This window comes from Hermetia illucens, chromosome 3, assembly GCF_905115235.1.
Source record: "Hermetia illucens chromosome 3, iHerIll2.2.curated.20191125, whole genome shotgun sequence".
In the NCBI taxonomy this organism is placed as follows: Eukaryota; Metazoa; Arthropoda; class Insecta; order Diptera; family Stratiomyidae; genus Hermetia; species Hermetia illucens.
Window position 1 is genome coordinate 55,085,911 of NC_051851.1, and position 27,885 is coordinate 55,113,795.

The 27,885-nt window shown below is 37.3% G+C and overlaps 1 protein-coding gene across 16 annotated transcripts in view; it reads left to right on the forward strand.

Moving 5' to 3' along the window:
* Positions 1-27,885, forward strand: part of LOC119651794 (protein lap4) — a 460,994-nt gene that overhangs the window by 322,449 nt on the left and 110,660 nt on the right. For all 16 annotated transcript variants that reach the window (XR_005249491.1, XM_038055565.1, XM_038055563.1 and 13 more), the window contains 6 exons: positions 5,010-5,189; positions 12,377-12,535; positions 12,920-13,115; positions 13,177-13,262; positions 19,527-19,667; positions 19,738-19,893. Coding sequence is in view for 15 of the 16 variants with exons in the window: in XM_038055565.1 (XP_037911493.1) it covers positions 5,010-5,189; positions 12,377-12,535; positions 12,920-13,115; positions 13,177-13,262; positions 19,527-19,667; positions 19,738-19,893 (918 nt within the window). In the remaining variant the exon portion in view is untranslated. The remainder of the gene's footprint in view (positions 1-5,009; positions 5,190-12,376; positions 12,536-12,919; positions 13,116-13,176; positions 13,263-19,526; positions 19,668-19,737; positions 19,894-27,885) is intronic.

Here is a 27,885-nt window from a genome sequence, read left to right on the forward strand (position 1 = left end):
TCGATTTCTAAGACATGGTCTGTTCTGAAAATTGTAGAGGCCTTTTTTTCTGAAAAAAATATTCATGAGAATAATAGAATCAATTCAAATTTTTCAAAGCAAAAACTTTTCGCATCTAGACATTGTTTTCAAAGAATTTTCCAGTTTTCGTACGCCTCCAGGAACGCCTGGAAGGGAATGCTGTTTAGTTCCTTCGTCACGACGTCTTGAACTACTTCTACCGACCCGTGATGTTCTCCTTGAGCGTTGATTTTATGATTTTATTCTCGAGAATATAAGAAAGTCTACCGGGACCAAATCGAAAAAGTCGGAGTCCCCATTCATACGGTGAAGAAGATCCTCGCAGATCGCTTTTCGGTTAGCCTTTCTAACTCTGACACCTCGTGGCACCAACTTCGCGCAGACTTTCCTCGTGGCTAAGTTTTATGTCACGATCTCAAAAACTTGGGTTTGCGATATGCTTAAGTCATCAGTAATGATTCTGATACTTATCCCATAACCACTGTTCAGTAAATTTTTCACTCGCGACACATTTTTGTTGGTTTTGCGGCGATCGTCGTCTTCTACTCTTCTACTCTTTCGGAATATCTTATACAGAATATCTACTCAAAACCATCCCATCTACTCATATGAGCATCATTTTAGGTCTCTTTAATCAGGTCGTGAGTCGCGTTGCCCGTTTTAACAATCTTTACATAAAGTTTGATCCTGTATCACTGCTCAAGTAAACGCTCCCTGATTCTTCGTAACGAGGCGTTTCGATAAGGGTTCACAGTACAAGTGGCCTGCTCTCTTTAATCACCGGGATCTGATTGTAATTTTTTTCCCAAGGTAAGTCCTCCTCCACCGACCCTGCGTAAGCAGACCGGATCTCGTCTGCCTCTTCACCTAGAAAAAAAATCAATCCTACTTTCAGAACAGACCATGTTTATTTGAGAATATCCGCATAAAGTTACAGAGTCTAATACTCAATGTTTCCGTTGATACAAAGTCAAAAACGGACGAGTGTCATGTAGTTATGGTGCGACTGAATGGCTAGGCTACAGCACTTTCGTCTCCTTTTCGGGTGTCTAGTCGGAATTCTTTAATTGAAGAAATTACGGATGTTCAACACAGTAGGTAAAGTTCGACTATTATATGGATTAGAAATAGCTTATTAGCGGATAACCACTGAAAGTATTCGAAAAATTATACTGTCTTCGTACTCTTCCGTTTTTTAGTTCACACAGAAGAAACAAACTTAATAATGAAAGTTTTACTCGAATTTTTCGTTTCACAAAAGAATTGCTATATCTTTCACGCCATTGGTGGTCGGTAACACGGCGTTCTATAAATGTTAATGCCAACCAAATTTAATAAGATATTTTAACTGAAAGCATTTTTTTTAACCTTTCAACTATGTGTTAACACAAAACATTTTGCTTAATTTATTTTTTCCCTTCCAAAAACTGATAAAAAATCGTCTTTCTGAAACCTAAAGTAGGCTCCCCTTAATATGGAACACGATATTGGAAAGTTTGGTTGAAATCTTTCTTTTACTAACAATCTCAATGGGAGTCAAAGCTTTTTCTTTTTTATAAATTTACTGCATTCTGAATCATTATATGTAGAATGTTGGTATCACATTGAAGTAAATCGTTTGACATACTTGAGATATATACACTACGAGCTCCATGTTAGGGACTAAAGGATCCAAAAGAATCCCCCCTGCATTCCTGTGCCTGAAAAGCAAGCGCGTCTCGACGAGATGCTTCAAGTGAGATTCTATTATGCATTTATAGGTGGACCTTCACGGGCAATGCCTTCATTCTTTTAGGTTTGTGGGATAGCTCTGCTCCCTTGGCCGACTTCGACCATCCCAGATGGTTTTTGGTCAATGTCTAATCGCCTTAAGACATTACAAATAGAGCCCAACGTGGGCTCCATAATTCATTGGTTTGAGGTCAGATATTATTTACCCTGACCTGTAGAAAGTAGCCTTTTTGCGACTTCACACTTTGTGTCAATTCATTTTTGATTTTCCTGCCGACTAGGCTCCAGGTGGGCTTGATTTCATTTCTTCGGAGTATATATCTTTTCCCTAAGAGCTTCATTATTCAATTCCATCCTGTAGATGGAGAACAACTCATAAAATGTTTTGGGATGGTATTTTGGCTATTCGTGAGTTCTTTGGAGTGTTTCACGAGTCAAACCTTCAGAAACCGAGGAGTTTTCAAAATTTTTCTAGAATTTCCTTATTTTTTCTTTAATTTTGTTTAGAATTACTTAGATTATTTCATTTTGTTGATTCGCCTTTGATTATTTATATTATTTTCGATTTAATTTTTTTTTTTTTTCATTAATTAATTTCATTTCTTTTGATATATTAATTGTTGTATTATTTTGATTTCTATTTCGTATATTTTTTATTTTATTTACATTCTCTTTTCCGTGTTGAAATTTTTTTAGAATGAAGAAATTGTTCATCAATTTTTAGCCGCTTTTGATTTTGAGGCAGATATTAACATGAGATAATTGGCCACGCGGTCAACGTCGTTTTCTTCCTCCTTTTTCACTTGGGTTCGTTTGAATTCGACTCTTCAGCGCACTACCAAATTGGATGGTGGCACGAGTCTGCGAGGAAAGGTCCTGTGGATTGGGTGGATCCTTTCATGTAAGATGCCAGTACGCCGGGCGGCTGTATCGGTTCACGAGTTGGAAAAATGGTTTGAGGGTGATTTGTTGCGCTTCGATCTTCCAACCCGGATACAAATTCAGTGCATCAAGCACTACAACTACTATGTCTCAACTTTTGCGGCCAAATTGACTTACAGGCATCATGATGCACGTACTAGTGATAACTTTTTATAAATTTCGCGACATGTCCGGATTTCATAACTATCATGGGCTTAACGACCGATTTGGGTCTGGCAACTTTTACAAATGTGACGAACCGAACGTTGATGATTCACTTCTAGCATGCCGCTTGGAAGGACTTGGTAACTTAACTCTGCAGTGGGGATTTCGGGCTGCTGTGCATTCAAGTATCTATTTTCGTGAGCCCCTCCATTGAAAGGTGAAGGACTTCAGTCTCAGATAGCTGGGATATCCTTGCGTGTATGGGCGAACTGAAAGTTTTTGCAACTTCATCGACTAGAACCTTTTTTAACAAAGATAGATTGGTTGCTACGTCGTGGGCTGGAACTCGACGTTCAAAGACAATTTATCTGGTGCAGCAGAACGAATATTTACAGAAGCATCACTTAAGCAGAGATTCTAAACAATCCCATGGCTATTCTATTGAATCTGAAGAGAAGATGAGCATGCATAGCATCTCAGGAAGTCCGCTGCATGATGATCAAAATTTTATTTCAGATTTAGTCTGCTGGAATTGTCGGTAGATTTTGACATGTGCATGAAGATTGTTGGGAGGGTCCTTGAGTTTTCTGCTACGGTTATGTGCTACGCCTAAGCCTCCATTTCTAAAATGTGCTCTTCCAGAACCCAGCCTCAGACCTTAGTGTCCTCCTGTTTTAGAAGCACATTGCGGAGTTTAAATTGGATTGACGCTGGACTTCGGAGTTTGTTTGGAAAATAATTAACAACGGCCGACACAAACGGTTGAGACTACGCGTCGGTCTCAAGACGGCGAACGAGATTACCCAGTTGACAGTAGGTAGATCGTCGGCTGATATCACGATTCATGATTGGACGGAATCGATATCGTTGCTTCTTATCCCGTCATTAAAAAAGAATCTGTACGTTTGTGCTGATTTTGTGCGGAAGCTTGAACTTACAAAAGGCTTAGTTTCCTTTCATATGTCACCCAAAATTAAGGCTCCGTTTATTCAAATCATATTTTCACCAACTTTTCACCAACCTAATAAGGTTTAAGATTGCGTCTAAATTAACCAAGGTAACAAGCCAAAGTCAGAATACTTTCAAAAATCCCTATTGCTTATGCAGAGTCTGGAAAAAAGATAAATTGGAATTAGACTGTTCAGATATATCTGACAGCATATCTATCAAGGGAGTTGTGTGATGAACCTTCTCTTTTCTCAACGCTGATGAAATAAAAGATATTGTTACTCAGAAGGAAAAATGAGTAAAGGTATCTAATCAGCTCCTTTTTCAGTATTCTTCCTGACAACATTTCTGCCTTTGCATAGGCACCAAAGTGAAAAAAGCATATTATTTTGGGAAACATAGTTCGTATCGTGTAGCCTAACGATCTTTAACGATGTAACCTAGAGTTGCGTAAATAGGAAATTTATTTTGGCGCTAGCATGTTCATGGCTAGATTAGCCTGTCTGCTTTTGTCTAATAACAAAATTTCGAGCTGGTTAGCTACTCACTAGCAGCTTTGACGAGTTAGTTCAGCATCTTTATGTCGTCCTTCAGGCTCAATTCTGAGTTGGTCATGGGTGTTTGTATTCATCTTCGTGACCAGCATTGTTTCAAGTGCGATAATAATGAAATAAGTCTAGTCAAAGCTAAGCAAATTTAAACATGAATTTTAGCCCCGTCGTTCATATTTCATTTCAATCGTTGAAAGTTCTAAGTTAATTAGGATTAACGGAGACGCTAATAGAGGCTCGCCGATCGTTTTCCTTATAAAAATGCTGCTCTGCTCGGAACAGGCAGTTACTGTACTTCGTTGAGCTGGTCAATACCAACATCTCTATGAGTGAGAGGAAGCTTCGTACTCTACATTATGTCTTTCTCCATTCATTAAAAACCTACACCGAATAAACTATTTTTTTATTGGTAGAAATCAGAAATCGCTCGAAGTAAAGACGGGAGAGCCTGTAATCTTTCTCTGTTAATGCAGAAATGATCGCGTCAGCAGATGCTTTTTCTGTAAAGGGTCTAGGACTGTCTGTGACAGGGTTTGTAGGCATACTTCACCGATTATTTGAGGATAAAAATCATCCGATCCGTTAAATTTTGTATTTATTTATAAACTTCAAATGACAAGTGTATAATTAGACTACTACAAGAAACTTGGTAAAAACGATTTAATTTTTCAGATTGTTCCTGGAGGTATTGCTGCAAAGTCAGGCAAATTACGTATGGGCGATAGGATACTTAAAGTAAACGGCACAGATGTTACAAAAGCTACACATCAAGAAGCGGTTATCGAGCTTTTACGACCTGGAGATGAGATTGTATTAACAGTACAACATGACCCACTTCCGATTGGATTCCAGGTAAGTACTTCCAACTTGAAGCAATCAAATGTTAATTTAATATGGAACGAACATGGTTGTACATATACACGACATAACCAACTATCGTTCTTCTACATACACTTTGCATGCTAGTTATAAAGATTCACGCTTGAAATTCACTCGTAAAAATTTCTCTTATTCATATCATTCGCAAGCTTTTCGATGTAGAGTATATACCAACTGAGGTAAGATATGTATTTGCTATCTGACAATACTGAATTTTCCTAGAGCTCTACATTTCATTTGAATTGGTACAGCGGGTTGAACTATGCATTTCAGTTTGTTACTGCTTTTATTTTTTTGCGTTTTATACCATTAATCAAAATGATATTAATATTTGAACACTTTGTTCAATGAGGCGACTTTAACTTTATCCCTCAGTTAGGGCAAAAATAAGGGAATCTGTTCGTCTCAGTAAATTTTTCTGGCTGACAAAAGTAATTTGCCCCAAACATGGTTAGGAAATTATAGATCTCTTTAGCTACAAATATAGATACTATCATTTGACATCAACGTCTAATTCACAAAAAGCAAGCAAGCTATGAATTGTTAACTAAAATCAGATGTGGTGAGTTCCACGTGAGAAGCTCAGAATGTTAAAGGTGACAGAAAAAGTTTGGAAACATTGCTAGGTGAAGATGACATATTCATAGATAAATTAAATGTGCTTCCATAAGTGTGAAAGACAGATCCACTAGCTTGGAAAATGAATCCCCCATATATTGAACGACACCCAGAAAAAGTCAGAACCATTTGTGAAATGATGCACGTTCACGATTAAGTCATTTTTTTCTTGTACGCGTATATTGGCTGGACAACCATTGGCATAAACTGTAGAAGAAAATAGCTAGAGGTGGAAAACAATGTTCTATATTTTATGGGATTGTAAGGGTGTCATATACTATTGTACATTTGAGCTCCTGAAACTTGCTAGAACAGTCAATATCATTTGAACCATTTCAGAGCACCCACCAGATTTCCCTCCGTCTGATTAGCAACAGGCGCTATGAAAATGTCCGAAATTGGATCGTATATCTAACATAACTTGAAAGATAAGCATTTTGATTGGAATGATGAATGAAAAGTGGTTTACCGTTCTACCCGTTCTACTCGTTCCTGCTGATTTTAAAAGTCTTCTGCATACACTGGAAAGCATAGCAGTATACAAATCGATAATAAGACCTGTACTATGGAAGTGAAACATGGACCCCAACCTGGCCCCTTCAACGCATAGACGATACTCAAATATGTAGCTAAAAGGGTACTCGAAAGGAGAACAGAGTGACGGATACTGGTGGGGAACCCGGAAAGCACTGGGCAGATTCTGTTGACGAAGACCGCGCATCATTGGTCGGATTTCGAAATTGGAGGATGTGATCGATGGATCGAGATGATTGAAGAAAAGACATCCTGTAGGTCAAGGCTTGAAATTGACTGTAGAGCCTCGATAACGATGACATACTCCCAACAAGAGTGGGTTATTTACCAAACTTTATGCAAAATTATTCGGCTCAGCTAAGATTAATTATATTGTGAAAGAGTTCGATTGATAAAGAAGCAACTTTCTGTTGAGTACTATTTGAATCGTCGACTGTAATATGGAATGTGGATTTAATATGGAATTTAAAGAAATCTCTCTGATCCTTGCATAGATTGGTTTGTATGTTATTATAACTCAAACCGTATCTAATATCATGGCGACAATACACTGATAATTTTTTTATGATTCATTTTGGATGTTATTACTGAGTTTCACGATATTGGCCGTAGAGAAGGTCCTTGAGATTACTTGGTGTGGAATTTTTTCTTAATGTCAATGTAGAATTTGACATGGTGTTAACCTTTCGATTTATGTTATGTTGCCTGGTAAATTTCAAGGAATTATTCCTATAAATTTGATAAGCCCTAGTTCGAGAGTCTACTAAAAGCCTTTGCATTCCATTGTTGATGGAACGTTGGTTTTGCCAAAGAAGTTGAAGCACTGAGCAGAAATATGAGGATGCTTCAAGTCGTGGCAATACTTTTGGAGAACAATTACTTCAACTTATTAGAAGACCTTCGGAATCTCCTGCGGAATGAACTAAGCGTAAATATCCTGAAGAAGGGTATCTGGCATGAGTGTTCCCTGTTGTCAAAACGGTGATGGATAAAATGATCCTGGAAAGCATAAAAGAAAATCGCGGAATCTTGATCGACAGAGAAGGGTTTCTGCGCTGTATCCTCCGCTGACCGCTTGACCATTTTTGTGAAACCTGCAGCCTTTCTATGATGCTCAGCGTATGAAAAGGCATTATCGTGGTGAAAAAGGATGTGGTTCCTGTTACGTGATCTTTTAATTTCAATTTGTTCGGTAAACTCGGATAGATTCTTTTTCGTTTTTGTCGAAAAGTTGTTGGGAACCTTTGCTGTCAATTTTCACATTTTACCAAGTTTTCTCATTAGATAGACAATGTTTATTTGGCGGCAATTAAAGGCTGCGCTCAATATTCGAGTTGTCATGTCTGCGCCATCTCACACGGTTGACATAAATGCCTATTAGTTGAGATAAGATAGTCAGCCATTTCCTGCATTGTCCCTCAGTCTGATAGTACCGGGTTTGCAGTATGAATAACTTGTTGAAAATGTATGGAGTAACCGAACTGCTCTTGAGAATCCAAGTTTCTCTTGGGTCCCATTTGAAAGTCGCTTATTTCAAACCATACAACATATTTCTCATGTTGAATACTTTACCCTCAGAACTAGGTTTTACCAATGTAAATCTCGTTCTATTCATCACTGGAGCAAATGTCTCGTTGTAGTCCGAGTTCGCGAAAAGTTTTTTTTCATTAACCAAGGTTCATAAGTGAGAATACATACCTGGCCATCGAACTTGCCCTTGCAGATCCATTTGTATGAAGTGCCACCGATCTTTTAGTCATCATTTAATCCCGGTCACCTTATCTTCGATGCCATTGGTGAAAGCACGCCTTCTCCGTTGTTGATCTCGTGAATTTTGCTTTGTTAGCCTGCATAAAATTCTGCTTTCGTTTGCTTCCGGTATAATGTCATTGACCTTGTAAATTTTGGATACATGTCCTTGAACCGCATTATAAACCCCTTAACGATCATTCATTTATATTAAACTAGTGTAGTGCTGCAGCAGGGGTTCGGTCTAGGTCTGGTTTAGTAATGAACACCAGACATCCCTTTTTGGAGCCGAAGTTCACCAGTTCGATATTTCTTGCAGCTGTGTGGTATTTTGGTCTACGTGATTACTATATCTAAGGCAGGGCATACAACGTCTTCTGTTTCTACCATAGATAGTGCCCCTAAACAATTTTCGGGCTAAATTGTCTTATACGGATTAGATGACGCGTCCATGACAATCTATTAGATCGCATTTTATGCATGACCAGTTGGTCAAAATATCACTCATAAATTTCATCGTTTTATGGGCTAGGGAATCGTCCAAACATTTTTCGGAAGATTCTTTTATATATTTCAAGATCTCGCGCCAATTCTAGCCTGTTCGATCTGAATGAAGGTAGTTATTACATTCCGGGTTTTTCATCGTATTATGTCAATATCGTCAGTATAGGCCAGTAGTAGGGTGGACTTGAAGAAGATGGTGCCTCTCACATTTACACCGACATCCTCCAATTGTGGGATATATAATACGTCCTCAAGCTATATTTTCTGTATCCAGCTCTATAAAAAATTGTCACAGTCGCTCAAACATTGAAAGTTTGAGATGAATTTCTATTTGTTTGTCATGAGATTTACCATTTCTGAATAGGTGTATCATATTCTAGACTGCTCTACGCAGATCGATAATGAATTCCGTACTTCTTAAATAAAAGGCTTCTCGGGCTGTGTGCTATTTTCTGGATATCAATTAATTGGTCACCTACGACTTTTAAGGTTTCCTACCCTAACTCAGTTTCATCTGGTCTGTATTGATTTTGAGAAGACTTTTGATAGTCTGAAAAGGGAGTATATCTGAGATTCTTTACGCAGGAGAAACATTCTGGAAAAGCTAATAGCTATAATCAGAGCAACATATGATGGTGTTAAATATCAAGCACTGCATCGAGATAAAACTTTTGAGGAATTTGAAGTTCAAAGCAGAGTCCATCAATATTGCATTCTGTCGTCAGTACTATTCCTTCTTGTTATCGGTGATCCTCTCCATACTGCCTTTATCGGAGGACGCTTCAATTGACATCTAACTTTAAACGCCTCGACTACGCTGATGACATGTGCTTGCTTTCTGAATGAATCATGGACCATGGCCAAATAGCTCTGGGGTAGAGAAGACGGCAAGCAGAGTCGGACTGAAGATAAATACCAACAGAGCTGAGGTTCTCACTGCGACTGGTCATCGCATTCTTTCTATATGCTTCAACGGATAAAACATTGATGTGTCTATTTTGATCGCGTTGTTTCTGCCGACAGTGGCATCGAGCTTGATGTCGTTGAGTGCATTAACAGCGCTAGATTCCCCTACCTGTTTTGCTTTAAATTTGAAAATGCTGATACCTTAACATCAACATCAAGAGGAGATTGTTTCGCGACAATGTTCTCTATGGGAATAGCACATAGAAAGTGATCACTGCTATTATTCAAAAGCCTCAAACCTTCGATGATTAGAGAGCGGACTTGGCAGTGTATACGTGATACTTTAAGAAAGAGCGGCAAATGTATTGCTGGGTACGTCATGTAATGAAACCCACCTCGTCAATTTTAATGTATTTCTTCAGTCTGCACATCCACCTTTCAACATATTCATTGAAATCGTCTTTTTGGAGCTTCTTTATTTGAACTTTGACTGGATTTATAATCTCCTCATTAGAACTGAAGCTCTTCCTTTATTTTTTTTATTTTTGGGAATATAAAGAAATCATATCGTGGTAGATTAGGGGAGTATTTAATTTCATTTCTTCGATCCCTGAGCGCGCAATAAAATTATTGTTTTTTCAGCAGTGTGAGCTCGTTTTAGAAAGTATTGCCGAAGTCCCCTTTTAAGGTTTATGTAAAATTAAAAAATTGGGACCTGTGAATTTCACTGCATGCAGTGTACAACATAGTTACACATTGAGTTTAAAGGGTGAGGGGGTCCCATACATGCACAGGTACATTTTTTTTCACCGGGTATAGTCATGTAGGGTATCAAATTAAAGGTCTCGATTAGTGCCGTCGGTGTTCGTTTTGACATTGGTTGCAAAGGTGAGGAGTGCGGGGGTTCGAAAAGGGTCAGTTGCTTCAAGGACCCGTTTTCGAAAACTACCTAACCCAAATATCTGAAAGGAAATATGGGGGTCCATGCTCATGGCATCTTGACCTCAAAATACTCTCCATACCGATACCTGTTTGAATAAAGTTAATAATAGTATATTTCCATATTTCTTATAAGTATATTTTCCAGAAATCGGCTGGGAATCCCCTTAACTTTATCCTAGAATCATCAACGCAGTAATGTAGGCATAGTACTACCAAGTTTGGTGGAAATCTTACTATTATTAACAAAGTTATTATAATAGGTCAAAGTTGTCATTTTTGTGCAAATTTCTTGCATTATGCTGTTTTTAGATTTCGCAAAGAAATATTTAGTGAAATGAACACGTGCGGCCTTTTGAGCGCCATTTAAAATGCGCGGAATTCTTCAAGATTTTTCCAAATCAAATCAAATATTCTTAACATAGCCACAGCATTTAAGTCCAGTTTGTTAGCAACCATTTCTTGGCTCAATCTGCATTCTTATTTTATTTTGGCTTTCGCTTCCCTATCATCATTCGAATTTGAGCGGCCTTCATGTGATTCGTCCTCCAAGGAAAATTGTCATGTCTGGAATTTTCCAAACAACTTTGACACAATTTTTTGTCAGGGTGCACTCGCTGCATATTTTGCATTGGCTTCAGCTGACGCTGAAAACCGTAGAAATATTACTGGCGGAATTTTTGCAAATATAGCATCACCAAATGGGCGTTTTTTGGTCTCCATTTTCATTGATTTTTCTGAATTTTTGTTATTTCCTCCGTATTAGCATTCGGAAATAATCCGATGAGTTCGTTAGTTCTCCAGAATGTTTTTCATGCATTTGGAAAAGTATGGCTTTATTGTGTAAATTCAATACATTCTTTTAAAGGGAAACATAAAACTACAATAAGAAAAACAAATACAAAGAAGTAGACTCAAGTAGCTTCAATCGGTCAACCATTAGCCCCAAATTTATTTCTAAAACTCATTCAAATTTCAAGGCCTTTAACCAAACTCCGAGAACTGTTTTCATAACTTAAAGGCTACAGAAATATAACAACATGCTATCGATTCCAAGTTAACCTATGGCTTTTAGGTTTCAACACGCTTTGCACTAAGTAAGAAGCTAAATACTCAACTAATTTAAAAATTATGCACTGTAACTTAAGTTCTTGGTTATTTTGAAGAAAGGATTATTTTCGATACGATATTTTCTGACAATTAAGGACTTATCTTGACAAAACTTCTTCCAAAATTAGTCGTCCTTGCAGATTTATTTCTTTAATTTTTTTTTTTTTAAATTATGCAATAGTTTAATATTTTTCTGACAATTGAATATGGCGCGTAGCCAATTATTTTTAAAAAGTTATTACTGATACTTTTTACATTTCCTTCTTCGAAACTATTTTGCAATGCGCCTGATTCGTTAGACTGTTTTTATTTTACCTTTCTGGAAAGGATTCCCTTGAGATTTTATTATTTTTGTGAAAAACTGTACATTTTATAACTACTCATAAGTTTTATTTCTGTGCCAATTAAATTATCATAACTGTTCCAAAACCATAGAAAATTCTAAATTCAGCAAAACCATAGAATCTTCAATAAAATTTTTAAAATCCCCGAAACAAACTCATCATCCTTTTTAACATACAATATATATTCTACACAAAGCGCCGCAAAGCCTATCAATTTTTATCGCCTCTAAAAAGTGGTGTTGGTATTCTATAAACGTTACACCCGCTTTAAATCACATTCTCCCTTCTGAATCATAAATAAATCCTATTTCAATGTATCTACTTTTATGTGGAATACACCACATGCTTACTGTATAAAATCAGATAAATATATGTGTGTGTATCTAAACGTGTATATAGACAATAGGTAAGCCAGAATATCTTAAAAAAATTCAATTCTTTCTTAACTTTCCACAGCAAATTACGATCAGCAAGAATGAAGGAGAACGGCTCGGAATGCACATTAAGGGTGGACTTAATGGGCAAAAAGGCAATCCACTAGACCCGACCGACGAAGGTGTTTTCGTTTCAAAAATCAATTCGAATGGTGCTGCAAGACGAGATGGACGACTCAAAGTGAGTTTGGAATACGAGAATTTCCTTTTAAATGTTTTCGGATGTAAATTGATACATTATGGTTCATTCAAAAGTCCATTTTATGAAAATTCCTTTTAAGTGATAATATTTTCCAAGAAGGAAGATTTGCAGATTTATACTTTTCCCTTTTTGAATATTTAAATGTCCGGTAAATTCATAAGAGAATATTATTTATTTCTTTGTAATTTACTTTTTTGAAATGAGTGCTTTAAACTATTAATGCCATGTTTTTGTCTTTTGACCTTTTGAATATTCAAGATTGGTGGATGGGTTTAATTAAGACCGTGCAACTTCTTTTTTTGTTGAAGTTCCCTTCATTAAAAAATATTTCACACTGATTTAATCTCATTTCCACATATTTAGGTTGGTATGCGCCTTCTGGAAGTCAACGGAACCTCATTGTTAGGCGCTACTCATCAAGAAGCAGTTAATTCTTTACGCGCGGCTGGAAATGACATTCAGTTAGTAGTGTGTAAAGGTTATGATAAGTCTAGCTTGATTCATTCAATTGGGTCAGCCGGTGGAATGAGTACGGGATTCAATTCTAGTAGCCGACATGGTAATGTTTTCCTCAAAAGTTTCAAATTGGATAGAAATTCAAGTTTTGTACTTCCTTTCAGGGTCGAGAACATCGGAAACTGGGTCAGAATTAAGTCAAAGTATATCCAGTTTAGATCGTGACGATGAAGATAATCGAACAAGAAGCGTAAGTAATCTTAGATCAGATTCGGATATAAAGAAATTGTGGGGTCTCTTGATTTCGTAAGGATAGAATAATATGCGATTTTTAGCATGGAAGAAAACCTGAATTTGTTCATATACCTAGAATATAATTTTATAGTATTATCATCTCTTTATAACCACTCTTGGTCTACTAAAACTACATGAATAGTTCCGATGATCTCAATGTTTGTAATTCGATATTACTAATGTGTTCTTCTTGTATATATCAGTTACAAGATTATTATATTATTATGTACATTTAAACAAAATTTAGTAGTACAATCAACCTTTTGTCAAATGTTCAGTTTTGACAATTGACATCGTTTTATGAACGCAAACAAAGCAAATCAAAACAAACAAAAAAATAAGGGAAAGGGTCAGGTCTCTTGTTGTTTCTGTACGGTAAAAGGGCTTAAAAAAATCCTGTTTATTGCCAAAAAGTCTACAATTTGTCGAAAAATTATAATAAGTAGAACGATAGAGTGTATGCACGATCCTCCAAGGAGGTCCATTTACTAATGACATGCAAAGGAAGGGATCATTATCTCCTCGGCTTAGTGATGGTTTGGTAGGAAGTATCCTATGGGGTTTCATTTCCTCACATTTTTGTGAAAGAAATGTAAAACAGCGTCGAAAAACGATCAGCGCCACATTTTAAGATATAGTGGAACATTTACAGCAAACCATATTCTCTAAACAAGTCATAGATACTTCCACAAGATTGGTGAAAACAACTACGCAGTCTCACAACCAATCCAGATGTTGATCTGTTTTTCTACGAATTTCTTTCAAATTTAGAGGACATGGTCCATAAACTACGCCATATCGTGCGTACAGCGATCAATGGGTGGCCTTACGGAATTCAGCGCTGCTTCTCCGGAATGCCTCTTCTGGGTAGAGCTATACGTATGCACACACTCCCTGCTCGCGCTGTCGAAAGCCTGCTTGAAATCGATGAAGAGCAGGTGAAACGGATATCTGAACGCCCTGTACTGTTCCAAAATATATATATCCGTTATATCCGGATATAACGGTGATTAGCCACTTTATCGACAAGAGACGGAACTTACCGAATGTGTTATAGTTGGGAATTGTGGTGAAGTATTCCTTCCACCTCTTCAGCTGTACGTGATCGTGAATGAGGAGTCGACCATTAAAGCTCCTCACAGAACGATCGAAAATTTTGCGACTAGATGCCAATTCTTCCGTGATGCGGAATACGATTCTAAAATCATTGCTATTTTCCGCCACCTGTCCAGTCCAATTATAAATCTCTTTTTGCCACGAGAGTTCGCACCTCGAGCTCGATCGCGTCACGCTAGTTTAGGTGTTGAGCGGAGGATAAAAAAATAAAACGCAAGTTTTTTAGTTAAATTTGTGACGCCTCCTGCTCATCAATATTCTCAGGCAAGCTATTCAAGGTATCTGTCGTCCGATCAGTAAGATAGTTCTACCACTGTCGAACAGCAGTTAGATCATATAAGCGGTCGATATTAAATTTGCGGGGCGCAGCTCTCCAGCGCTGCGAAAAGTGACAGACGCAACTTGTAATCTAAGGCAGGTGACAGTTTACGTACATATATTTTGGTAGCTCACACTAAATATTGCAGTCTTAGGAGTTTGCTTCCTTCAGGTCTGTAGGATTGTCAATTCGTTTGTTAGGTTATTAAAAAAATTTAACCGCTGATTTTTGATACTCCAGGGTAGATAAAGTGCGGAGAGTTTTCGAGTAAGTTTTAAGATGTTTCAAAGTTGGCGCTTTTTAATGATTTTCTGTTCAGCAAATGATTCAATATTTCTCACTTTTGGTACGTCGAAACTGGATATTGCTTAGATCGGCTAATGTAGAGGTTAGTTCCTTTCGGCGTTATTAAGTTTATGCTCAGGTAGTTTGATAATTATGAGTCCATTTGAGTGAGAATTGCTTTATCCCAACAGCCTATTTCAAGTCGAACTCAAGACAAAACATCTAATAGTGAAGCCCAGGTTTCTCACATTTCTTGTGTTTTCGAGCCCTTCGTGAATACACCAGCAACCATAAGTGCAGCCGGTATTTACTCAAATATAACAGAATCGTTGCAATGCCTGGTGGTCGAAATAATGCTGGTCGTCTATAGGCTTCGACGTAGAATGAAAAGCAGTGTTACAGTTTAGCTTGTCAGCCTGCTAATTATATTATTTGTTTGGGATATGAGAGATCTTAAGTCTACATCTAGCTTTAGTCTGGCTTAGGCTTAAAGAACTGGCAGTTTTAAGTTGGATATAATCCGCACCCTTGTCGTGTTTGCGATTATATAAAAATGAGCGATTTCCATTTGTTGCCACTTTCGGTCACGCTACTTTTAGGGCAGAGGTGGTGCAGCATCTGACGAGTTGCATCTGTCCTGGACGCAACCGTTAGTCATCTTTCCTTCTAGTTTTTAATTATATTAGCAACCAAATTTTAGCCACACTCTGGAAATTCTACTCGTTCAGGAATGCGGAGAGGTGAATATCTTCCATGGTGAATGCAGTCTGCTCTCGATTTCGAAGGATATTGATGTTGTGAAAGTGCTTGGCTTTTTCAATGCCCATCAATGTGAATTTTTTCCTCATTTCCGATGCGGTCTGCCATTTTCTTCATTCATCATTTGAAGCTACTAAAATACCATCTATAAAGATCATCACAAGCATATACTGTATGCACATGTAGGGGTTGACTTTGGTCGAGAAAATCTAAATGCCTTGCAAAATATCACCAATTTTAAAGTGTAATCGGCTGCCCAATTGACGCCATCCATATAAAACTTTCTCCAGTTTGCAGATACCGATTACGTTGCGCAACGGTTTCTACATATTCTTTCCTCTAGCCCTTTCAGACGCAGACCTTTTCGCCCGTTCTAGTCGCCTGTCAACCACATGAACTTGTAGCACTGATGAAGGGAACAAGTGTTTCTCGAAATATCGGTTGCAGGGTTATTATATATTTCAAATAATTTAATAACTAGAAACACCTTTACACTTAGATGAACTTTTCTTTTCTCCAGAATCCCGTAGGCTTATAATTTGCTCCTGAGCAAGGTGAGATACTTGATGACCTATATGGGAATGATTGATTATCTCCCCTTTTTTCCGTGCTCCTTTTAAAACGATGTTGCCACATTTAGACCTTCGGCGGCCTTTCGTTGTGAAGAGAAAGTAGTTCCGATTAAAGCAAGGGATTTTGTGTAGCGGTGTGAATTTTACGCTTCGATGCATCTGGTGACATTTTGCGCCATCAAATCTCGCATCGATAATATTAGTTTCTCTGGAATGCCGCTCCTGCATGGAGGATTGCAGATACATTCCTTGTTCACGCTATCCAAATATTTCTCGAAATCGGTGAGTGCAGTTGAAGCGGCCATCTAAAGTCTGCATGCTGCTCTACAATGATCCGGCGGGATCCAACACGATAACTTTCCTGCCCTCTTTCGGTCAAACAGAAAATGTTTAAGGCAGTGATCATTTGACTTCTGTTTGGAAGAGCAGTCCGTATTCGCGTATTGCCGTGGGTTACCATGTCATTCACGGGAGGTGGAACGCCACCAAATGTTATACGATTCAGAATCATCCGCTGCTCACCGTCATCGGATAATGGCCCCTTTCGAGGCCGATGTCAGCACCTCGTTTGTTATGCACATTCAGAAAAAAACTCTCTCTCTCTACTGCCGATCGCGCTATGGATTGATTAGATGCTCATTCGTGGTAAGTCGAAACCCAATCGGTTCCAAGAGTACCGATGGCGTAGTGGTGCAATGCGTACAAATTTACAGACCTTTTACAATCGTTGTTACAGTCATCAATATCGTGCCATTCTGTCAAATGTCCGAACAAGGTGTTGCCAGACCCTATCTCGGCAATCCATTCAGGCATCGCATCCACAATATCACCATTAGGAAGCTCCTCTTGAAGTGCTTGTAATTGGTCATAAAATGCATCCTTTTCTACTATATCGGAAATGTATCCTCAGTAACATTCCGACACTGGATTGTAACATTCCTACGTCAAATTCGCGTCTACTAACACTTAACTTTCCAAAGCCGTTACAGTAAGAGGAGTATTTTCTAAAGTCCCACAATCTCTTTTCGCTTAAGCCCAGAATGTTCATTTTATATCACTGGAACTTTCGCTTTTCAGTTATCTGATTGAAAGATCTTCATTCTTCATCTTTTTTTGCGTCTTCATTTACTTTTGCACTCTGGTTTTCTGACAGCTTGCTCTTTCCGTTAAAAAAGACGTCGCATTTATGGCTGTAATCGGCTGTACAATTTACGAAATGGTGGACTCAGCCGGTCGATTCCGAGTACATCGGGCCACTTACATCTGAATTCATGCTTTTAATCTGAATAACTTTGTGGGATGTTGTCGAGCCTACCTTCTCCACATACTTTGCAAATTTTTTTCAAGCTTCAATTCCAAATCTACCACCGTTTGTTCGACACAAATCCATGTAAAATGAGATTCGTCTTATGTATTGGATGCGCACATTAGTTTGCTCGGCTTTTTAAGCCTTGAATGCGACGAATTGTTAATAACATCCGAGAAGGAGAATAAACAGTTGCTGGACGACTAGAGAGGTTCAACCTACTCTGTTCGATCATTGAAAGAAGAATCCGTTCCCTGGGCTATCTGGAGAAACTTGCCTTCTGGTTTTTCCACGAGTTACTCCTGAGGAACAAAGAAAATCGGCAGAACAATTACATTTCACACCTGAATCATCTTTCGTATTTAGTTATCGGGGATCAGAAGTGGGTTCTTTACAAAAATTTTAACTGTCGAAGAATTTTTTGTAGGCAGACATCGACAGCAAGAGCAGAGGTTCATCTTCGAAAGGCTCTAAAAGCGGAGGCATACTGTGTTCAATCAGAGCTTTCCGATGCAACAATGAAGATAACGTTGTATTTCACCCTTATAGCGCTAGGCCTCACACTGGCCCAACCCCTGTCTGATTTTCTTGCTATCAGGCCATTGGCAGTCTGTAATAGACCACGGAGGAACTATGTATGAGATTGAAGATGAGATTAAAAATTCTCCATATTTACTCGCCATGTAGGCTTCCTGGGAATCCTAGCGGGGGAGAATGAGACTCCTATCTGGAAAAAAATCACATATCGAAATTTTCGTAACTAATCTTTAAACTCCGCAGAAGCATTTTTGCGCCTACGACCTTGTCGACGGCGTTGAAGAATTTCTGCCTCTTCTTTGCTTTTTATGTTGGGTCAGCTGCTTCAGTATTGTGTATTCATGTGCCGAGTCTGTAGAATGGAGTCAAGCGTGTTCCATATCTCCTGCGGATATAACCTGCTGAAATGAGATAATAGAAAATACCACATAATTTGGCATTACATGTTCCTTTTTAAGCTTTTGTGTAAAACAAAACCTTATTAACATCGATCGATTGTCTGCCTGTCTGTCTGTCACACGTATTTTTCTCGAAAACGATTATAGCGATAGACACCCAATTTGGTGAATGGTGGGAACTGTTAACGCTCACAGATACAGTAAGTTACATCCTTCTACGTCGAATTTAATAGAGGGTCCTCATACCTGCAAAAGGGAGGTGCAATTTTTTTTAACCAAATATAGTCGTGTGGGGTATCAGATGAAAGTTCTCGATTAGTACTTTCCTAGTTTTGACATTTGATGGAAAGGTGGAAAGGTGCGGGGAGCCGAAAGTGATCATTTTTTTCACGGACCCATTCTAAGAAACTACCCAACCGAAAAATCAGAAAAAAAAAATGAAGAGACTGCCACTAGATGATGTCTAGGCTTCGAAATACCCTCCATATTGATATATGTTCAAATCATGTTAATTTTGCAGCAATGGATATAATATAGACCATGATCCTACCAAGTTTGCTGGAAATTGAACTATTACTAACAAAATTATAATAAGTCAAAGTTGCCACTTCTGCGCAAATTCAAGATTTTGAATATCAATATCACGCGAAAGTAGATATTCTCACATGATATATACATATATTACGTACTAGGTGCTAATGGGACAAATGCAAACCCAAATGTCTTTATAAAAGAAATACGCTAGACCTTTCATATCTAAAGCGTCCAGCTTCTTCCGGTTTCTCGACTTGTGTTTGAAAGTTTGGATTGGAAGGTGTATTCGAAAACGGACATAGAAATACGCAATTGCGATATATTAGATGTAGATGATGTTAGGATGATATATTTTACGCGGTTGGATATTCAATTTTATGTTTTTTCTCCCCAGGAATCGGAGGTATTTATGCCGAGGTCAGAAACGAATGATGTGCTACCTAATGCTGGAGTTCCTCCAACATCGCGAGATGTAGCCTTGGTCAACTCGGAGCAGTCATTAGTTAGTACAAGGGAGAAAAGTACACCTGAAAAAGTATGTATAAATAGTTTCACGGAACCAGCATCAATTTATTTATTGGTTTCATTCGCTCTATCAAATCCAGGTGCTAGATATTGTGAGAGCGGCAGAATCTCTGGCGTTATCCGACGCACTTCCACCAAAATCACCAGCCGATCATCACGATGATAAAGTTCAAAAAACAACAACTTTAGTTATGTCGAAACACACACTGGATACACATCCTGCACCACAAGCTCAGGTATTTATCTAAAATTTTCAATTTCTGTTTTTTTTACACCAAATATTGAATGTATTTATGCAAAATTTCTTGAGCTTATTTTGATTCAAAAACACCACACCATGTTTTCTTTATTCATTATATGAACCGTCGGTAAAAGTATTTTCTGCAAATATTTTTCATTAATAAATATTTCAATAATCTGTGATTTTTGTGAGTGTTGTTAATTCAATTTCAATTAGTAAAAATGTGAATAATTTTGTCCGCATCAAATCGAACCATTAATGAGTGTGACTCCTTTAAAATATTAATTTCCAAGGAAATTGAAAGCTTTGTAAATGTGTGATTTGTTTTCCTTTGATATTTAGCGTGTAACGTTCACTTTGTGCTGGTCCTATCAATCACCGGCAATGGTTTTTCTCGTATATGTGAAAGTGTTCTTGAATATTCCTTTGTATTCATCAATTCATTTGTTGAAAAAATCGTTATTGTTGATCGAAATTTTGAGTTATCTGGTTAAATGCTTCCCCATCGTTGTTTCATGCAAAATATCTTCAGTTTATGTAGAGCCCTTAGAAGATTGAGTTCTTTTTAATTGTTTCACCGCTATACATATGTATGTATTTGTTGCTGCCGTAATGTTGTTCTTCAAATCGATTTATTGAATGCAAAATTGTAAAGCAATTGTCATTTTTGTTGAATTTCGAAAATTATTTATCACCTTTGTTTTTGTAACACAATCTGTTCAAAAAGTTATTTATTCATGTTAAAATGTAAACATTGGCGTAAAAGTTTTAAGCAGTAAAATACGTAGTTGTATAGCATCTTTTAAATCTAAATGGGGTTGTGGAGGTTTGGTTATCAGTGGACAGGGTTTTGAAAATTTTGGAAATAGTTTAGGAGTCTGTACTTAACTCATCTCCTAAATGCGATTATCGATAAATTTAGGGTGTTTTGAATATTTCGGGAAGGTCGATTTCGATTCCAAAGTGTAAAATGAAGTCGTACATACTTTTCTTATACAATACACTTTGTTGTATTTTGAAGCAACAACTCATTACCATTTATTTTTGGAATTCTTTATCTTTAGATCTTCTTCAAGAGAAAGAATTTCCGTAAATATTCATTTATTATGGTGCAAATTTTGTTTAATTTGTCTTGATTACATTCAAGTTGTTAATAGGTTTATAAATAAGTTCACGAAATATGAGGTAAAAATTTATATTCCTTTCAATAGTTCAATTAGAATTGTGTATGTATATATTCTCGGCGAAAGTGTTTGCTATTTGATTAATTGGTTGTTTCCATATGGATTACAATTAGTGTAAAGGTGAGGTGTGCATACACAGGGAGTTTTTTTCTCAGAAGTAAAATCATTTCGGATTTTAATTACGTTAAGCGCTGGCAAAATGTTAATAAAATGAAAACAGGAAAACATTTTTCAATTCAATTGTATATGGACTATGTAGAGGTGCATATTTATAAAATTACTTATTTTTTAAGTAAACACGAATATTTGATCTTCATTATATATGAGTCTCTTGTATCATTAAATAAATCTATTGAATTTCATGATCAGTAGAAGCAGGAGTATGAACCGGAAAAAAATAATCTCGCTAAATCCAACAGATTGATTTAAATCAGATGAAGGTGACCTGGCAAACATGAATATTTTTAGTCTCTAAATAGTTTCGTGAAACTATTATTATTGATAGTAATCGACAGAAAGAATGGAATTCTTACGCGACTGGAATGAAATTAATAATTTGGATAATTTTTCTTTAGATCTAGTAAGAAATCTGAATGAAATCTTGCTTATCGGCCTGATTGACAGCTCCTTATATAGCTCGGGTGCCCCTGCGTATATTTCAGATATAATGAAGTTATAGATAGAATGATAAATAACATTTAATTATTTTGGCACATATGTTGAACTTTCAGATAACCTTGGCCGTTATTCTGTAATATTAAGTGAGATATTTTATATGCTTTGTGGTCAGAAACCTCAATCAGATATTGATTGTGATAATGGTTCTGCCTGTCTTTTGCATTGTTGAACAGACTGATAATCCTCTATGGAATTTCAGGTTGCGTGTAGAAATTATCTAAAAGATCTTCCTGAAATTTCACTCCTTTTGAAATTAATCCACATGGGATAAATGGCTACTAAATCAAGTGTATGGGGCAAGGATCATCTGGACAAACAACATTTGAATGGTCCATTCTAACTATAAGAATACCTCTCCGCAAGGTTTTGCTTCTCATTTTTCGACTCATTGGAAGAGGTTTTTAAGTAGGGGGCAATTTTTAGCAGAGTCGTTGGTTATTTTTTAACCAACGACTTTTTTGTCGAAACTATAAGAAACTATACAGTTTTATTTCATAAAATATCTTAAGCAACTACGAAGGTTTATTTTTATATTTAGTGCTTCTTACTCGTCTTTTGAGTTTATGTTTAAGAATATATTCAAAGTATTCTCTCGGGATAGAAATTTGTGCTAGCAACCTGTAAATTCAAACGCAATTTGGTGGACATATGGGAACTATGAAATCCCTTGCATATAGTAAGTGACATGTCTGTTAAGCTTATGGGATTTGTCATACATTCAAAGGGGAGATGTAAAATTTTTGTTTTCCTAATGTACTCGCGGAGAGTATCAAATGAAAGTTCTCAATTTGTACTCTCAGAGGCTGTTTTTTTGTTTCATCATCAAATGCAAAACGGGCGAGTAAGGGGTCAATATATGCAAACTTAAAGTGAGACCGGATTCATTTTCCGAAACTACCTTCTTCTTCAGCCTTTGTTCCATTCAGTAGGGAGGTCGGCTCGTCTTGATCGGTTGCGCCAAAGGCCTGTTCTGAATGGAGTTGCAAGGCTTTCAAAGCGCCATCAATCTTTTCAAACCATCGTTGATTCAGTCGGCCTTTTGGTAATTTCCCATCGACTTCGATGTTAATTCACGTTAGTGCGTACTACATGACATTACCATCGAAGACGCTTCTTTTATAATTTTTTCACGATCGGTGTAACCCCATATCGATCGTGAATATCCTAATTTTGTATGTGATCAAGGTGCCGTTTATTGTCCTTTACAGTCGGCCAACATAGAAAACCCTAGAGGGCGACAGGGCGGACGACATTGTGGTAAATTATGGATTTGAGACGTTCGTTGATACGTCGATCACAAAGAACGCCATTTCATCTCGACATTTGCGAACTACTTTCAGAATGTATACTTCGTAAATTTCGGGGGTGCATTGTATCTAGTATTGCGAAAATTATTACTACTATTATACGTCAGAAATCGAGAAAGATGAAGCGGGGAGAACTGGTAATACGCGGCCGTGCAGAATAGCAGTATTATACAATAATTTGTAGTCGAAACAAATCAGTAGCATGTGAATATTGGCACGAGGAAGGTAGCAAGCAGCGTATGATAAACCTGTTGTAGTAATGATAGCACACAAGTGAGGATAAAATGCGAAACAAATCGAAAAAACAAGCAGTGCATTTTTTGAGAACGGCCCCTTAATTTAAATGACACTTTTATGATCCTCTTCCCTCCTGCTTCGCAGTTGCCTTTAAAACTAAGACTAAATTTGAAAAGTAATAATCGAGATCTTTCATTTGAAGTCCCACATGACTATATTCAATGAAAAAAAATATTTCACCCTTCTTTTGCATATATGGGTACTCTCCTCCCCTTTTAAACTTCCATATAGAACGATTTGTGTGAATTGGTACAACCGTTTCTGCAGAAAGTAAGTGTAACAGACAAACAGACAGTAAACCGATTTTTTTTGTTTTCTTCAAAACCATAAAGAAGATGAAAACAAGTGTCGGCGCGATATATCGAGATTTGTTGCACAAATTGATTCAGCCTCCCTCGGGTGTTCTCTTCCAAGATGTTGACGACTGGCATTTTGATCGCGCGTAAATCGAAGAAAGCCCAGAAACGGTACCTTCTTTCATTATAGCGGAAGAATGGTGTTCGTGAGTCCAGATGTCAGTATCTTGGATTATGGGCTCTAGAACGAGTTTCTTTGTGACTAGCACATATTTATTTTGGTACGCATATACTTTTACTTTTACTTTTTGCCTTCTTCAATGCTATACGTCTCACATATAGTAATGCGAAAGGTAATAAGTTGTTCTCAAAATATGGATATGTGCATGCTAAAATAAATACTGGCGAAAAATAAAAATCATCTAATTTTTTACATTATTCTAATCACTAGAAACATGCAAGAATAGATTTAGTTGAATTCATTAGGGAGATCTATTGTCCCTGAAAAAGCTTTGTGAATCGAGGAGGGATAACCTAAATATCTCACACGCGAGCTTAACCTGAAAAATAAAAGATAACAGTTTAATCACGCATGTGGAGCCGTAAAAGTCGAGACCCAGGGCCCGTGGTCAAGAAAGAAGATTCATGACGGATCACATGCTCAATCGATGCTTCCTCGGTCTTTCGGGTTTTCATCTTGCCTTGCCAAGCCGTAAAAATGGAGGATGCCCCTTATTTCTAAATGTGAGTTTCACTGGTTAGAGAGGAGGGGGGGGGGAAGAGCAAATCCCCAAATCAAAGGTTTATATCGGCTTTATGTTACCATAATTGAAAAATCCAATATCTAAATAATAAATCTACAATTAAACAAAAAGAAGAACAAGCCGGGAAACCGGAAGCTTGACGCTTCAGGTATAAAAGGTTTTGTGTTTCCCTATGTGAGGAGCATAACGTAGTTCTCCATTGGCTTATAGCATTGACCCGAGGGTTTGAAATCGCTCAGTTCTGGGCAGGTTACTGCCATTGCCAGAAATGAGCGATTTAAATATCTCGAAGGGCAGGTTACTGCCATTGCCAGAACTCAGCGATTTAAATATCTCGAGTCAATGCTATCAGCCAATGGAGAACTGCGTAATGAAATTGTTTCACGCATTAATGCAACCTGGATGAAATTGCATTCCCCAACTGGTGTTCTTTGTGATCGACGTATCAGCGCACGTCCCAAATCTAAAATTTACTGCAATGTCGTCCGTCTGTCGCTCTCTATAGTTCCGAGTGTCGGCCGAATATAACGGACAATGAACGGCGTCTTGCAGTAATGAGGACTAAGATGTTGCATTGCACTAGTGGCGTGACACGTTTTGATTACGTCTGAAATGAGAATATCCGCGATCGATATGGGTTTGCACCGATCGTGGAAAAATTGCAAGAGAGGCGTTTTCGACGGGGTGGTCACGTAATTCACGCTAACGAGAATTCAACAACCAGTATTGGTCAGAACATCGAAAGCAATGGTAAGGAACCAAAAAGCGGGCCAAAACAATAGTGGCTTGATACGCTGGATGGGGATTTAAAGGTCTCGAGATTACATCCTGATCAGGCATTTGATAAAATCAAATGACGAAACCGATCACCACAAGCCGACCCCGCTTGTGAACTGAAGGCTGAAGAAAAAGAAACAGATGTGAGGAGCGACGAGTGCACGACAGCTCCGTGTAATATAGCTAAAGATTCCATTGCCTCTATTTTCTAGAAAGCGATTTAAATAAATCATTTGATTTGATTTGATTTGATTTGTGTTGATAATGGTCAACCTCATACGCTTCACACTCTGAGTTTAATATTACTAGCACATGCCAACAATGTAACCAACATCAAATATAAAAAAGGGCTAGGGAGAATTAGATTCTTCTTGAATGGAATTTTAATATTTCACTCGAATTTCAATTATTCTCGTTAATTATGACGTCAGCATCCTATTTGTATGGCTTAGGATGCTGTTAATTAGCACGAAATTGAATTGAATTGAGTTTGAACTGCTATAACTTTCCCATTAATAGTTGGATTTCCATGAAACTTGGCATGTGTATGCACAAGGCTGTCAGGATGAACTTAAGGGGAGTTTTTTAGTCAATTTCTAAAAGTTGATAATGTACTATTAGCAAATTTTTTGAGCAGATACCGGAATGGGACAAAATCTTAAAAAGGGCTGCAGATAAATAGATTCTTCATAATTGCGACTTTAATATTTCACGCGAATGTCAATTATTTCGGGTAATTATGACGTTAGTATCTGATTTGCATGGCTTTGGAAGCAGTATATTCGCGCGAAATTGCTAAGTTTAAACTGCTATAACTTTGGCGTTAATTGCCACATTCTCACGAAATTTAGCACGTATGTACGAAATATTGTCCTCTATTCTGGTACAGAATTGGGAAGTCCTAAGATGGATTTAAGGGGGGTTTTTCAGTAAATTTCTAAAAAGTAGGAATATGCTATTAGTAAGTTTATTTGAGCAGATATCGGAATGGGACATATTTTGAGGCCTAGATTTCATCTAGGCGCACCACCCTGATTTTTTTTCGGATTTTTAGGTTGGGTAGTTTCCGAAAATGAGTCCTGTCTCATTTCAAATGCGTACATTTTGACTGCTTACTCACGCACTTTGCAATTTATGCCAAAACTAATGTCAGTTTCGGAAAGTACAAATCAAGACCTTTCATTTGATACCCTACGCAACTATATCCGGTGAAAAAAAATTTTGAATCCCCCCTTTGTATGTATGGGGAGCCCCCCTTTAAACTCCACCTAAATTTATGCCACTCGCTGTATTTTATAGTTCCCATCTGTCTACCAAATTTCGTTCGGATCGGTTTAGCCGTTTTGGAGAAAAATGCGTGTGACAGACATACAGACAGACATTGAATCGATTTTAATAAGGTTTTGTTTTGCACAAAACCTTAAAAAAAGCAAAAAAGAACAAAAGGGAAGGAACAATGAAGAAAACAAGAAACCAACAAGAAAGGACTAAAAAATGAATATAGTTGCAAAATGAAACCATAAGAAAAAAAAGAAACAGATAAAACCTAATAACAATATACTCCGGAGTTTCAAGGATTATTTGCCAAACTTTCTTGATTTATGACTACAAGTACAAACTTCGGGTGAAATAGTTTTGCAAGTGCACTGAGCATCCACTGATTTTCTAATAGTTTGAATTACTGTAGATAGAAAATGTACCCACGGCAGGGGCATTTCATTAATTTACTTTCTAATTTTTATCATGAGAGTTGAATTTATGCATAGAAAGAAATAGAAAGTAGAAATTTGTCTCATGCAATGTTTACCAATATTAATGTGTTTAATTAATTTGGTTGGTATTGTATCTACTTACTGCAAGTTGCTTCGTCCTCTTCTATCAGCTTCTTCTATGATCGTCAATCCAATTTTCTTACTGATTGGCCTGCCCTGTCCTACTTCAAGCTACTTCTCGGATGTCGAAAAATGCATTGCTAAAGAATGAGGGTGTCGTTAAAACGACAATCTCCTCGACCACTTCCTTTACTTTAATTTTCTATTTTAAAATGCAAAAATTACAAAAAAACTAAGCTATTTTAGTAGCAGGCAAAACCACGAATTTCAGTTGACAGGAAATTTAGGTCCGAGATCACTTTCTCTACTTTAGTTTTCGGTTTTCAAGAAGTTCGGTTTCAGAAGTCATAAGAACTATGCTACTCCAGAAATAGACACAAACCACGTCCTCTAGTCAGTCGAGAGCAAAGCTGCCGCTAATTTTTCGACCCGGACATTGAATCTAGAATTCATCAACTGCTTTAGTTCGAAACAAAACCTCGATATGCATTTAATAATATGCAGCATGATAAGATCTGTGTGAAAACACCAGCAAAAAAGGTTAACGATAATACCTGAAATACTCTAAAAAGACTGAAAATATTTTAATGAATTTTAGAGTTCCGGAAGCTTGAAAAGTGAGAGGGCTTTGTGAATAAAATTGTGATAAAAATTAAAATAATCAATTCTCAATTAATATTTTAAAATAAGTGAATAAGTGAATTAAAAGGAGGATTCGAGGTGCTGAAGGAAGTTAAATAGGAGGAGAAGGAAATATGCTGTATGTCTGCAACCAACATATTATAAAAAAAAATATGTTATAATAATCATCGCCAGGGGTCATTAATTAGGTGGTAACCCAAAAAAATTAAC